Source organism: Mirounga angustirostris, unplaced genomic scaffold (genome assembly GCF_029215605.1).
Source record: "Mirounga angustirostris isolate CCGP_5_RB_7025 unplaced genomic scaffold, mMirAng1.0.hap1 SCAF_6, whole genome shotgun sequence".
NCBI classification, from domain to species: Eukaryota; Metazoa; Chordata; class Mammalia; order Carnivora; family Phocidae; genus Mirounga; species Mirounga angustirostris.
In genome coordinates this window covers 32,520,074-32,535,736 of record NW_026991714.1, presented here as the reverse complement: position 1 = coordinate 32,535,736, position 15,663 = coordinate 32,520,074, and the positions used below count along the sequence as shown (strand labels likewise).

General features: G+C 36.6%; 1 protein-coding gene across 3 annotated transcripts in view; it reads right to left on the bottom strand.

The window, feature by feature from the left end:
* The window catches only part of ASPM (assembly factor for spindle microtubules), a 64,769-nt gene that overhangs the window by 48,060 nt on the left and 1,046 nt on the right, over window positions 1-15,663 (bottom strand). For all 3 annotated transcript variants that reach the window (XM_064594054.1, XM_045877099.3, XM_064594055.1), the window contains exons 2-5: window positions 13,868-14,011; window positions 10,335-11,814; window positions 981-1,085; window positions 434-580 (exon numbers count right to left, since the gene is read on the bottom strand). In XM_064594054.1, the coding sequence (XP_064450124.1) occupies window positions 434-580; window positions 981-1,085; window positions 10,335-11,814; window positions 13,868-14,011 (1,876 nt within the window). The remainder of the gene's footprint in view (window positions 1-433; window positions 581-980; window positions 1,086-10,334; window positions 11,815-13,867; window positions 14,012-15,663) is intronic.

Here is a 15,663-nt window from a genome sequence, read left to right as displayed (position 1 = left end):
CTTATTCTACACCTGAGTCTCCTCTTTTCCAGAACATGCACTGAGACGTTTGCCATAGAAGACTATTAGATTTATTCACCAGGACATTGTACTTTATTAATGTGGTAAAGAGTGAATTGGATTTCTTAGTAGCCATGTTTCACTCTTAACTCAGACTGAATCTATATTAAAATAAAACTCATTCCCCTGAAAGGCTGGAATTGCATTGGCTGATGAACAAGAATGGAAAGCAAAAGGAAAAAGCAAAGTTTAGTACCTTCAGTAAAGAATTCCCTACAAATTCTCACCTACACAATCTTTAGCATTCATGTCAATGAATTAGCGAACCATGCCATTAACTATAATATATATGCATAATTAAAAAATGACAATTCATATTAAGAACTGTTAAAACAAGAGCATTATTTAATTTAAACATTAATTTAATGTTTACCTTCAGAAATATTTGTTTTTACTGTGAAGTCATCAGGAGTTAATATAAAATTTAGCCACCAAGTAAAGCCCTGCTCCTGCTTTTCCTTCCAGCGTTCATCATAAAACATGTTTTTTGCAGCAAACGGCATTGGGTGTCTAGGAATATCTAAGAATACAGTTGGTTTATTGTGTAAGAAATTCTCTTTTAAATTATCATGCAATATATAGCAAAAGACCATTTTTCACTAGCAAAACCACCTTTAAAACACTGAACAATATTTGCTTTCCCACTACTTGCTAAAAACAGTTGAAAAGGTTTTAGGTATAAAATATAATCAAAGTTTGAAGGAAAAAAGTACCACTGTACCTCCTGGTTATTTAAAAATCCTCACCATGAGTTAATTTCACCGAAGTCTAAGGAAATATCCTGTTATTTGAATACACATATTTACAATTCTCCAAGGCTTTAATTCAATAAAAAGTATCAATTCATTTCTATGTGAAATGCAATTAATGCTTCATCCCATGTCAGTTTTTCAGTTACTTAAAAAATAATGAACACTTACCTGTTTTTAATGGTTTTATGAAGGTCAAAGTAGACTGTGCCACAGCAACAATGGGTTTGGTCCTTTTGTTTGTTTTAGAATTGGGAGTTCTGTATACTAATGAATCTAAAATAAATTAGAAAGCAGAATAATAGCACTAAAAATGAAATACATTCCATGAATGAACTGTTTTAAAGTTGAATTTAAGTTCTTCAATATCACATCCATTTAGCAAATACTTAATAATTACTATGTGTCTGGTACTATGCTATGAACTTGGTGGTCAATAAAACCTACATCTGGGGCGCCTGGGTGGCTCAGCTGGTTAAGCGATTGCCTTCGGCTCAGGTCATGATCCTGGAGTCCCAGGATCGAGTCCCGCATCGGGCTCCCTGCTCGGCAGGGAGTCTGCTTCTCCCTCTGACCCTCCCCACTCTCATGCTCTCTCTCAAATAAATAAATAAAATCTTTAAAAAAATAAATAAATAAATAAAACCTACATCTGGAAGTTACAGACCAGAAGCTACACTTTATCTTGTGTCTGCAGAAGCTATGATTCACATTCAATCACCATTTATTGTATGTATATATTGCAGATTCGGTGCTAGGTGCTGAGAATGCAGAATTGCAGATATGGTCCCAGCCCTTGGAAGTTGTCAGGCTAGTACAGAAGTTTAAAAGAAATTATAATACACTACATAAAGGAGAAGTACATTTAAGCAGCTATGAGAACAAGAAGGGAGAGCTAACTTCACCTAGAAGGGTAGGACAGCCTTCCTAAATGCGAATGTACTTGAGCTGACTCTTAAAGTGAAAGTCAGGCATGAGGAATGTGACCTGTTGACAGAACTGCAATGTGGCTGGAGTAAAAAACACCTATCAGAAAAACAATAGAAGAGGTTGAAAAAAGTAGAAAAGAGTTAAATCGTAATAAAAATAGTGGCTAATGTTTGAATACTTTGTTGCAGGCACTATCACAGTCTTTTAACATAGAATACCTCATGTAATCATCCTGGCAAACCTCTCAGAAGTGTACTATTATTATCCATATTTTATATAATTAGGATACTGGAGCTTAGAACAATTAAGCTACTTGGTAAGGTCACACAAGCTAGTAAGTGGCAGAGCTAGGCAGTATAGGCCCAGAGCCTGCACTATTAATCAGTTTGATGTACCTGGTATGCCAACAAAAGATTTAAATCTAGGAAGTAACACCATCATTTACATTTTAGAAAACAGTGGCCAATGGAATAAAAGCGGTTAAGACTAGAGCTAGAAAGCTAAGAAGCTATCACAGTGGCCCAACTTAGCTATTATGAGAATTTAAATTAAAACAGACGCAGTGGAGATAAACTAGAAAGAAGAGTTATTTTAATAGTAGAACCTACAAGCCTTAATAATCACTGGCTAGGCGAATGGTAAAGAATGAGAACTTCAGAGGATTTCCAGGTATCTAACCCAGGTGACCGAGGGAGATAGCATGTGGTATCTACAAAGGAAACTGCGATAAAAGTCACAGTGGCAAAGTGATATAGTTTATAGGTTAATATAGGTTATATCAGAATAGCAGTTCACTCCCTCAAAAGCAGATTTCATACCAGATGATACACCTACTAAATATAAACAAAGAGCTAAGAAAAGGCAGAAGAGAGCAAACTATGACCCACAGGCAAAATCCAGCCCACTGCCTGTTTTTATATGGTCTACAATCTAAGATTAGTTTTCACATTTGTAAATAATTGGGGGAAAAAAATCAAAATGATTGTATTTTATGACACATGGAAATGACATGAAATTCAAATTTCAGTGTCCATGAATAAAACTGTATTGGAACACAGCCACATTTATTCATTTACACATTGTTTGTGGCTCTTTTTCCTTCTATAGTGGGGGAGGTTCAGTAGTTGTGATAGAGATCATTTGGCCTGCAAAACCTAAATATTTATTATCTGGACCTTTAGAGAAAAAGTTTGCTTAGTTTTGATTTACTGGGATTGCAAATCTACGCCAGTTGTGAAAGTAAGGAACACAGTCAAATTGTGACATATTTATGAGGTTATACGTCTCTTTGTATTTGAACCTTTTAAAAATAAAGAGGGAAAAGTCCTCATTCCAAAACACCACAGAATCTGGTACCTCTGCATGGAATCATTTTATTCTGTGGGAATGCTTTCGTGGGACCATCTCACAGCTCCTTACCACTCAGAAAGGCCAAGTAAAGTGCCTCCCTTTCTGTGCTTCCATGATTCCCTGGGCATAGCTCAGTCAGAGGACTGAGAGCAGCTTGAAGACAGGAATTATACCTTTTTTCCTTGTATCCATAGATCCTAGAACAATGCATAGCACACAGTAGGCCCCTTATCAATACTGAATAAATGTATCTTGGAAAATTGACTTCTTTCTTTGCTCTCATGGGTTTGCCAGAATGGAAAGAGTCAGTTATTCTTAGTGAGTGTTACCATGCTTTCATATGGGCTCATAAGTCAGATACTCAGTGTGTCCAATTCTCTTTAAACCTCACAAAGAGGTCCAACTAGGTGGCCACCTTAAAGAAACTGTCATTCATTCATCATTTATTGTACATCTCGTAGGAGATCACAACAGGTATAGGTATGTTCTTTATTCTCAAAGAATTTGTTATCTGGTCAGATAATATCTATAGGAAACAAGAAATACAAGCAAAGAAATAGAGTTAACATACGAGATGTTACATACGCTGAATTCAAATTTGCTGAAGGAGCATACCTAGAGGGAAAGCCATCAAGGAGTTAATAAAAGTTGACTACAGTACTTGAAACAAGTGAAAGATTTGAATTAGTGAGAAAACAATAGGTAAGAAAGTTAACAAGAGGATACATGGTCAGGAATAAGACATGGATGCCCACTCTTGCCACTTTTATTCATCATAGTATTGGAAGTCTGCACTAGAGCAATTGGGCAAGAAAAAGAAATAAAAGGAATCCACATTAGAAAGAAGTAAAAATGTCACTACTTGCAGATGAAATATTATATATAGAAACTCCTTAAGACTCCATCACAAAACTGTTAAAATAAGCTAATTCAGTAAAGATGCAGGATACAAAATCAATATACAAAACTACAAGACACTGATGAAAGAAACTGAAGACACAAATAAATGGAAAGATTCCAGACTCATGGATTTAAAGAATTAATGTTGTTAAAATGTCCATACTACCCAAAGCAATCTACAGATGCAATGAAATCCCTATCAAATTTCCTATGGATTTTTCACAGGAATATAACAAATAGTCTTAAGATTTCTGTGGAACCACAAAAGCCCCCAAATAGCCAAAGTAATCTTGAGAAAGAAGAACAAAGCTGGAGGCATCACACTCCCTGATTTCAAACTATATTACAAAGCTATAGTAAACAAAACAGTATGGTAGTGACATAAAAACAGGCACACAGATCAGTGCAACAGAATAGAGAGCCCAGAAATAAATCCACACATACATGTTCAATTGATTTACATTCAAAGGAGGGAAGAATATATAATATACAGTCTCTTCAATAAATGGTATTGGGAAAACTGAACAGCCACATGCAAAAGAATGAAGCTCTACTACTATATTATGCACAAAAATCAACTCAAAATGGACTGAAGACTTGAATGTGAGACCAGAAACCATAAAGCTCTTAGAAAAAAAAAAACAGGCAGTAAGCTCCTTGACTTGGTGATGATTTTTTGGATCTGACATCAAAAGCAAAGGCAACAAAAGCAAAAACAAACAAGTGAGACTATATCAAACTATAAGCTTCTGCACAGCAAAGAAAATCATCAACCAAATCAAAGGTAACATACTGAATGGGAGAAAACTCTGATGGGGGTTAATATCCAAAATATAGAAAAAGAACTCAAACAACTCAATAGCAAAAAAAAAATCCCCCAAATAATCCAAATAAAAAATGGGCAAAAGATCTGAATAGACATGTCTCCGAAGAAGACATACAGACGGCCACCAGACACATGAAAAGATATTCAACGTCACTCATCATCAGGGATATGCAAATCACAACCACAATGAGCTGTTATCTCACACCCGTTAGAATGTTTACAATCAAAAAGAATTAATAGTGTTGGCAAGGAAGAGGAGAAAAGGGAACCCTGGTGCACTGTTGGTAGGAATGTAAATTGGTACAGCCAATGGAAAACAGTATGGAGGTTCCTCAAAAAATTAAAACTAGAGCTACCATATGATCCAGCAATTCCACTTCTGGGTATTTTTATGAAGAAAACAGAAACACTGACTCAAACAGATACATGCACTCCCATGTTCACTGCAATATTACTTACAATAACCAAGATACAGAAACAACCTAAGAGTCCCTTCAATGGGTGAATGGATAAAGAATAATATCCCATATATATATGGGATATTATTCAGCTATAAAAATGGATGAAATCTTACCACTTGTGACAACATGGAAAGACCTTGAGGGCATTCTGCTAAGTGACATAAATCAGACAGAGAAAGACAAATACCATATGATCTCACTTATATGTGAAATCTAAAACAAAAACAAAAACAAAAACCAAGTTCATAGATACAGAGAACAGATTTGTAATTGCCTAAGGTGGGGAGGAGTGGGGGTGAGGGGGGTCAAAAGTATAAACTTCTAATTATAAAATACCTAAGTCATAGGGATGTAATATACAGCATGGTGATCAGTTAATAATACTGTACTGCCTATTTGAAAGTTGCTAAGAAAGTAAATCTTAAAAGTCCTCGGGCGCCTGGGTGGCTCAGTTGGTTAAGCGACTGCCTTCGGCTCAGGTCATGATCCCGGAGTCCCGGGATCGAGTCCCGCATCAGGCTCCCTGCTCAGCGAGGAGCCTGCTTCTCCCTCTGACTCTTCCCCCTCTCATGTACTCTCTCTCTCTCTCATTCTCGCTCTCTCAAATAAATAATCTTTAAAAAAAAAAAAGTCCTCATCACAAGAAAAAAAATTATGTAACTATGTATGAAGTTAACAACAACAAAAAAAAAAAAAAGAAAGAAAGGAAGATAAATGATGGAATGACAGGACTAGCATGGCAAAGAATGTTGTGGAATATAAGTTAGCAGGCAGGCTGGCTACATAGAGGTCACATGGGGACGACCTTAAATGGCAGAATAACAAGCCTGGAAATAATCTGATAACAGCAGAGAGCCACTCCAAGTTTCCTGAGCAAGGGAGTGGGAAAGCCAGATATTGGATACCACTCATTGCCTCCATCTATTTTGGCACATCAGAAATTTGAGGCCAGTGGATCCCAATCACTATCATCTTTGGTCAATGCCCAAAATAAAATCCTTACATTTACCTGTTCCTTCTCTTACTTAAACCATAACAGTATAGCAAAATATGGCAGAAAAAACATTTACTTTGTAGTTAGGGAGACTTGAGTTTCAATTATAAACTTAATTTTAGTAGCTTCTGTGACCTTGGGCAAGTTAGTGACCTTTTTGAGTCTGATATAAGGGAGTTGGAGAAGGAAATCATTCTATATAGATGGGACAATAAACTTGAAATACCCTAAGGACAGAGCATGTTTGAGGATTCAAGGATAACAAGGAAGCCAGGGTGGTACAAGCAGAGTGAGCAAGGGGGAGAGAGGTAAGAGTGAAGTGGGGAGATGGGTGGTAATACAAATCTTACAAGGCCTTGTACATCATTGTAAAAACTTTGGCTTTCAGTGAAATGGGAAGCCATTAGAGGGTACAGAACCAGAGAACATCAGAATCCAACTCATTTTTAAAGTATTACCCTGGTTGCTATATGGAAAATAGACTATAGAGAAGCCAAAGGTGAAAGCAAGATCTATTAGTAGGCTCTGCAATGAGAGACTAAATCAGTGCCACTGGAAATGGTGAGAAGTGATCAGATTCTGTATTTAGAAGAAAGAGAAGATAGGATTCATCGAAGGACTGAATTTGGAGTCAGACAGACTGAATTTATAAAGAGAAGGTTGGAGAGAAATATACTTAAGGACATTACAAGGTTTGGGCCTGAGATGAGAGGTCCCAACAAGTATTGTGATGGGAATGACATGCCAGGTAGGAGTATCATGGTAGAGGGGACAGCAAAGGTTTGGTTTTGGACAAATTAAATGAAGATGTTCACTAGACAGTGAAGCAGAAATGTTATATGTTGGATAAAATAAATTTGAGGTCCATCCTAAAGATACAAAATTGGGAGGCCTCCATGTATGGATAGCACTGAAAACTATGAGATGGAATGAGATCACTAAGGGAATGAGTAAGACTCTGAATATGAAAAAGGGGGACACCTGGGTGGCTTAGTTGGTTAAGCGGCTGCCTTCGGCTCAGGTCATGGTCCCAGAGTTCTGGGATTGAATCTTGCATCCTTGCTCAGCAGGGAGCCTGCTTCTCCCTCTGCCTGCCGCTCCCCGTGCTTGTGCTCTCACTCTCTTTCTGACAAATAAATAAATAAAATCTTCCAAAAAAAAAAAAAAGAGTATGAAAAAGGGTCAGTAACTAAGCCTTCACTTACTCCAAGATTTAGAGGTTGGGGTGATAAAGAGCACTCCACAAGGAAAACTGAGAAGCAACAAGTAGGAAAAGAACCAGGAGGGAGTGGGGATGGCAGCATCATGTGTTCCAAGAAGACAGAGGTTCAAAGTATCAGTTTGTAAGAGTTCAAGATGAAGATTGATATTTATCAGATTTAATAGTGTGGAAGGAGGTTTTAATAACCTCGACAAGAAAAGTTTCAGTAGTCAAAACCTGACTGAAGTGGGTTCAAAAAAGTGGAAACAGCTAATACAAGCAACTTTCTAAATGATTTTTTTACATTAAAAAGCACCTTTTAATTCAGGTAAATGTTTACACATAAAAGTATACATATCTCAGTGAACAATGACAAAGTAAACACTTAGGTTCTTTCAAGGAGTCTTGCTCAAAAGAAAGCAGAAAAATGGAGCAGGGGCTAAAGGAGGGATAAATGGTATTAATAAGTTTTCGTTTTTTAAGGGATGGAATAACAGCATATTTGTATCAGAAATGACTCAGTAGGGAGTAAAAAATTGGAAGATATGGGAGAAAGAAGACAATCACTAAAGCAACATCCTTGGGTAGAAGGGCACAGGATCTCTCGTACCAGTAAAGAGCCCAGCCACATCGAGTGCATAGACACTTCATGCTTTAGTAAGTGGGAAGAAAGCAGTGGATGAAACACAAGTAAGGGTGGTAAATGTCGAGTGTGTTAAGGTTTTCTTCAATACTTCTACTGACTCAATGAAGCAAGAAGCAGATCATCAGCTTAGACAAGGTTCAGAGGATTATCTCTGGAGCCTAACTGCCTGGGGTAGAACCCTAGCTTTATCATTTACTACCTCTGCGATCTTAGGCAAATTATTCAACTTCTGGGTGTACTGATTTCCTTATTTTGAAAATGTACTGATAACAATTATTTAGTATTAAGCTTAGACAAGGTTCAGAGGATTATCTCTGGAGCCTAACTGCCTGGGGTAGAACCCTAGCTTTATCATTTACTACCTCTGCGATCTTAGGCAAATTATTCAACTTCTGGGTGCACTGATTTCCTTATTTTGAAAATGTACTGATAACAATTATTTAGTATTAAAGGAGGTAATAGCAAAGCACTTACAACTGGGTCTGACAGAAGACATGCTCAGTAAGTGTTACCTACTATTCTCAATCATGGGAGAGGAGGAAAGAAGAGTGTTAGAGGGTTCAGGAGAAAAGAAGGGAGAGATGAGACAGTCTGTAGCAAAGTGTAAAAGTCAATAAATCCAAAAAGACATAGTCAAAAAGAGTTAAGGGCTTACTTGAGATTTGTGGTCATTAATTTAAAGACCAACCAGCAAGATTCAGGCACAGAGCAGGTAGAGTTGGACTGGGATTGGAATTTGCTAGACAAATATAATGAGGGGAAGAGAGATGAATCGAATGATCATGAGTTATGTAATCCAAGCTGTAGAAGTAGGAAAGTAAGGACATGTCAGAGTGAGGGCTGCTGAAACCATGATGGATTAAAGGATTGTATGTGTAGGAAGGGGAGAAAAAAATGTTTGAGTTGGGTTTCTAGAGAAAATGCTAAAATCATAGAGATGGTGATTAGAGATGGAGATGTTTTTAGGACTAAGTACGTTGGAACTAAAAGGCCCAGATATTGGAAAGATCCTACAAGGATTTTGAAATGATAAAAAATAATGATGGTTGTTTTGGAGAAGCCAAATTAACCAAATGTAAAAATCTTGAGAGTAGTCTTTCATTATTACAAAGAGGAATATAGGTGGAAGAGAATGAAAAATGAACTTCAAGCTGTTTTGTTGCTGTTTGTTTTCTTTTCGTTTGCTTTCAAGGATAAAGAAGAAAAAAAATAGTCTAGAAGTAGATGTGAGAAGGAAGGTGGACCACTAACCCATCAAGAGGCCCAGGGTCAGAGGAATAGGAAAGAAAACAGACACAACTTGAGAGGGTTGCAATGAAAACAGTGTTTTCAGAAAAGCCAGGTTTCAGCAAGGTAACAGAATGAGGGAATGTTTATAAAAGACAATGCTAATGAAGGACCATGAGTTCAGAGGGCACACAGTTTAAAGAGCTGGAGATTAGGGGATGTTCAAAGAGAAATGAGATAATAAATGAGAGTATGTTCAAATTAGGGGGATGTTCAAAGAGAAAGGAGATAATAAATGAGAGAAATGAGATGTGTGATACTTCTTGGGAGTTCTAGGATTCATTTAAATTATCTGCTAAGTAAGTAGTGTGATTCATTTTCCTGCCTGGAACTTGACTGTCATGAGGTAATTTGGGTTAAAAGGGCATGATGGAATTAGTCCTGTTTTTGAGGCAGACTTGATGGTAAGGCTGCGAGTTGTGGGGAAGGAACAGTGATGTTTTTCCCAAAGGAATGCAGAGCTCTGGGACCCTATCTTCATTCATAATTAATGGCTAAGTAAAGTCTGAGGGAGAATAATGTCAGGAGGTGCACAGAAGATGCAAAGGCCTCTTTTGCATTTTCTCAGATGGTATGATGGGGGCCAGGCACATCACTGGGTCTTCCAGTCAGGGCTTGGACCTTAGTGAGGCAAGTAAAGTACTTCCCCTGGGTATAAAACTTGAGGGGTGCCAAGTAACTCTGTAATCAAGATAACTATTTTAATGCAGTTTTTTTTTTAACTGAAATTAATGCAAAATATCAAAGTTTCATTAAGAACAAGATCAAAACTATTTTAGGATTCGGCCCCATCTTCTGCTAAGCAAACTGGTAAATGAAAAGTGCAACTTAATTCAAGCTTATCAATAGGAAACTTACTAAACCAAAAGAAAGAGCAAATATGCACCCTATAGGTATAGTTTCATTAAAGATTTTATAAACGAGACTCACCAGTTTTCTTCTTCAGGTTTAATTTCTCTCTGTTCATATGTTTTGAGATGGGTATTACCAGTTTTTTCATTTTTTTAACAGTTGATGTTTTAGATTCCACAGGAGAAAAATGGATTCTTTTGATTTCTTGTACCTCTGTATGTTCTGTAACTGTAATTCTAACATTTGCTTCGTCCCTGTCTCCCTCACTCTTTCTTTTACGGGCAACTAAAGTGGTTTTTGAGGGAGGAGTTATTACATTTTTATAACTTACAGATTTATTGCATACTGGATCTATAACTGGAAGACAAGATTGAAGACCATCTTTCTCTTTTTGATTATCTGTTACTGTTTCAAATTTGCCTGCTACACTGTTGAGACATCTTTTTGCCTTTGGTTTATTAGTCTCTTTTTGGTTTTCTCTGGTACAAGTGGGTTTACTTTTAGTAACAGTAGCAGAAAGTATTGGGCGTCTTTTAAGTTTATCATGGCTGTAACTAGAAATATCCTGAATTGCAGAAAATTTAGGTTGATTTTTTGTAGAACTGTAACAATTTGACTTCATTTCTAAAGCTTTGGGTTCTTTAAAAATAGCTTTGGGAGATTCTGAACCCTGACATTCAGGAATATGAGGTAAAACTCCATTTGTTCTCTGATCTTGAGGAGACTGTGAGAACTGAGAATTTTTATTTGATGATGGTGATAATTTACATGTTTGCTGAGATATACATACATATGCCATATTATCTTTTACAAATTGATTTGGGGATAGAATTGGATTAATTGACTCTGATTCTAGATCCTGATTTAGTCCATAATTATCATTTATGAAAGAATCAGGACTTAAGATTGTCCGGTAATTGTCATGTACAGTTTTTGATTCCAAATGCACATGCTTTGAATTATTATTCATGAACGTATCTGATGAAAGACACGCCACCACCTCTAGTTCATTATTAGCTGCACGGCTGTTATTTACAAATGAATCTGGACTTAGAAAATTTCCTTGGCTTTGTGTAATGTTCAAAGTGGAAGAACAGTTTGGGGTAAGAATAAGTTTACTATTCTCTTCAATTTGGCCATTAATATTTGTGGAGTTAAAGGAAGTTTCATTTGCAACTTTCTCACTAAAATTAAAATCTTCCAAAACGCCGGCACCTTCTACTTTCAACAGCTCCCCATTTTCACAGGCATGAAGAGATGTGTATGTTGTAGATCGACGTACAGAAAGAGGCAAGGAAGTCTCACTATGGCATTCTTTGAAAATGGGACTAATAGGTGATATTGGTATTTTATTTTCTTCAAGGATTAAAGAACTGTTTTCTGTTAGGGAACAGCCTTCATTCATAGCCAAATTTTCACAAGCTTGTAGTGGGTTCCTAACTCTGTCAACATTTTGTGAAACACAAAATGTTTTGTTAACATTTTGAATACAGGAAATCCTCTTATTACTTGAAGAGGCTGACATTTTCTTCTTATTACTCGTATTCCAAAGACTCCTCTGCAAAAAATAAGCAAAACATACAGGTTAAGTTGATAGCTACTGAATATTACCTTTAAATTAGCAATATTATATATGTTACCTCAAGACTTATCAAAGTAATCTTTCAGAGGAGTTAAGATGATGGAGTGGTAGGGGGACCCTATGCTTGCCTTGTCCTTTAAGCACAGATAGATAAACAATCATTCTGAACACCCAAGATATCTAGAAATAAACCTAATCAAAGAGGTAAAAGATCTGTACTCTGAAATCTATAGAACACTTATAAAAGAAACTGAAGATGACACAAAGAAATGGAAAAACATTCCATACTCATGGGTTGGAAGAACAAATTTTGTTAAAATGTCCATACTACACAAAGCAATCTACACATTTAATGCAATCCCTATCAAAATACCACCAGCATTTTTCACAGAGCTAGAACAAACAATCCTAATAGTTGTATGAAACCACAAAAGACGTGAATAGCCAAAGCAATCTTGAAAAAGCAAAGCAAAGGGGGAAGCATCACAATTCTGGACTTCAAACTCTATTACAAAGCTGTAATCATCAAGACAGTATGGTACTGGCACAAAAACAGAAACATAGATCAGTAGAACAGAAAACCTAGAAATGGACCCACAACTATATGGTCAACTAATCTTCAACAAAGAAGGAAGGAAAGAATATCCAATTGAAAAAAGTCTCTTTAACAAATAATGCTGGGAAAATTGGACAGGCACATGCAGAAGAATGAAACTGAACCACTTTCTTCCACCATACACAAAAGTAAATTCAAAATGGATGAAAGATCTAAATGTGAGATAGGAAACCATCAAAATCCTAAAGGAAAACACAAGCAGAAAACTCTTTGACATTAGCTGTAGCAACTTCTTACTCAAAGGTCTCTGAAGGCAAGAGAAAGAAAAGCAAAAATGAACTATTGGGACTTCATCAAGATAAAAAGCTTCTTCACAGTGAAGGAAACAATCAATGAAAGTAAAAAGGTAATCTAAGGAATGGGAGAAGATACTTGCAAATGACATATCTGATAAAGGATTAGTATCCAAAATCTATAAAGAGCTTATCAAACTTAACACCCAAAGAACAAATAATCAGGAGATGGGCAGAAAACAAGAACAGACATAACAGACAATTCTCCAAAGAAGACATCTAGATGACTAAGAGACACATGAAAAGATGCTCAACATCACTTATCATCAGGGAAATATAAGTCAAAACCACGAAGAGATAGCACCTCACACCTGTCAGAATGGATAAAATTAGCATAGGAAACAACAGATGTTGGCAAGGGTGCAGAGAAAGAGGAACCTTCTTACACTGTTGGTGAGAATGCAAACTGGTGCAGCCACTTTGGAAAACAGTATGGAGGTTCCTCAAAAAGTTAAAAATAGAACTACCCTCCGACCCAGCAATTGTACTATTGGGTATTTACCCAAAGGATACAAAAATACCGATTCAAAGGGGCACATGCACCTCAAAGTTTACAGTAGCATTATCAACAATAGCCAAATTATGGGAAGAGCCCAAATGTCCATTGACTGATGAATGAATAAAGAAGATGGGTATATATACACAATGGACAATTAGTCATCAAAAAGAATATGTTGCCATTTGCAATGAGGTGGATGGAGCTAGAGTGTATTATGCTAAGGGATATAAGTCAGTGACAGACAAATATCTATGATTTCACTCATATGTGGAATTCAAGAAACAAAACAGATGAACATAGGGGAAGGGGGAAAAAAAAAGAGGGAGACAAACCTTAAGAGACTCAACTATAGAGAACAAACTGAGGGTTGCTGGAGAGGAGGTGGGTGAGGGATGGGCTAAATGGGTGATGGGTATTAAGGAGGGCACTTGTGATGAGCAATGGGTATTATATGTAAATGATGAATCATTAAATTCTACTCTTGAAGTCAATATTACACTATATGTTAACTAGAATTTAAATAAAAATCTGAAACAAAAAAATACAAACAAAAGACTTCTCAAAATTTTTACATGTTCTTATTTCCTTAGAGTAAATCACAGAATGATTAAAACTGATTACCTTTTTCTTTTTCTGCTCTTCTGCATTTCCTAGTAATATAGCTTGGTGTTTCAGAACATCATTTACAAGAAATGTCACAATCTCTCTTACTCGGCCTTCTTTTAATGGTGTCCAATTAACAGAAATAACTATTTTTTCTTTAGGCTATAATCAAAGAACACGTTTTGAATGAGTATAAAATAGTGATGCATAATAATCAAAACATATTATGTACAGTTTAGAATACAGTAGATGATTAATAATTGTTAGTCACCAATGCTCTACACCCTAATAAGTTTAGTAAGTCAAATATATTTTCTTACCCTATCTAATTTCATTATAAGGAAAAAAGCCACTAATAGTAACAAGGTTCAACAAGAAAATAAAATTATAATAAAATCTTAATTGCATCTACACCCCATAGCCTGGCAGGAATTTGTCAAATGCAAAACCCTGACAATGACAAAACAAACTGTGTCCATCGTTTTTCAGAGGAAAAAAGACAAGTTTTGTTTTAAAGTAGAAACCATAAAACATCATAAACAGCTAGTTTTACGGACTCCAGGAAACAAACTGAGGATTTCAGACGGGAGGGGGGTGGGGAGATGGGTTAGCCTGGTGATGGGTATTAAAGAGAGCACGTACTGCATTGGAGCACTGGGTGTTATACGCAAACAATGGATCATGGAACACTACATCAAAAATTAATGATGTGGGCGCCTGGGTGGCTCAGTCATTGAGCGTCTGCCTTCGGCTCAGGTCATGATCCCAGGGTCCTGGGATCGAGTCCCACATCAGGCTCCCTGCTTGGCGGGAGGCCCGCTTCTCCCTCTCCCACTCCCCCTGCTTGTGTTCCTGCTCTCACTGTCTCTCTCTCTCTCTGTCAAATAAATAAACAAAATCTTTAAAAAATAAAAAAATAAAAAATAAATAAAAAAATTAATGATGTAATGTATGGTCACTAACAAACAAAAACTTTAAAAAAGTGAACTGTTTTACAAAACAGCAAATTCTAACAAAATAAATTGAAAAACCCCATAAAACAACTCTAGTCCGCATAACAAAAAAAAAAAATAAAAAGTATTATATAGATGGAAAAAAAAATCTATCTTCGCATAGAATGAAAAGCAGGCATTCCTAAAGTAGAGGGGAGAGACAGGTTCTTAAAGTGTAACTGAACCACTGTTGGCTCACAAGTTAATGGACCTCAGATTAGAGCTCTTCCCACTACCTTATGAAGCAGTTGTATAGACTAGTCAGACTCCCTCAGCTAATGGTTTATTTTCACACTTTCAGAGGTTCTCAATGGGAAGGCCACAGCAGTCAAATAAGAATATAAATTCTCTAGCTTTTGGTAAGAGGGATGGGAACATTACTATGGCCAATGCAATGCAGAAAAGCTACCCAGGTTGTTCCTGAAGCAACAGTTGTAAAATTAAATTTGATTCACCATTAAAACGACACTGTAGCAGAGGGGAAAAAAAGGAGTATGATATTAAAACTTATGCACCACCCATGCTTGTTTTTTTGCTGTAGACACATTCAGCCAAAACAAAGCTCACTATTTCTCCTGCATAAGTAGTTACCCTGACTCTATTTGGAGTTAGTTTCCCTAATACATATGGACACTAAAACGCATATTAAGATGACTGATAGGAAGCAATAATTTTTTAAAAAGCTGCTCTAACCAAGTTATTCCTGGCAATCCTAAAAATAAATAAATAGCTCTATTAAAACGCTTCTAAGGATGCACCCCGCACGCGCGGTGATGTGCTGTCACCGCCCAAATTAGCACTTACCCTAACCATCTATAGAGC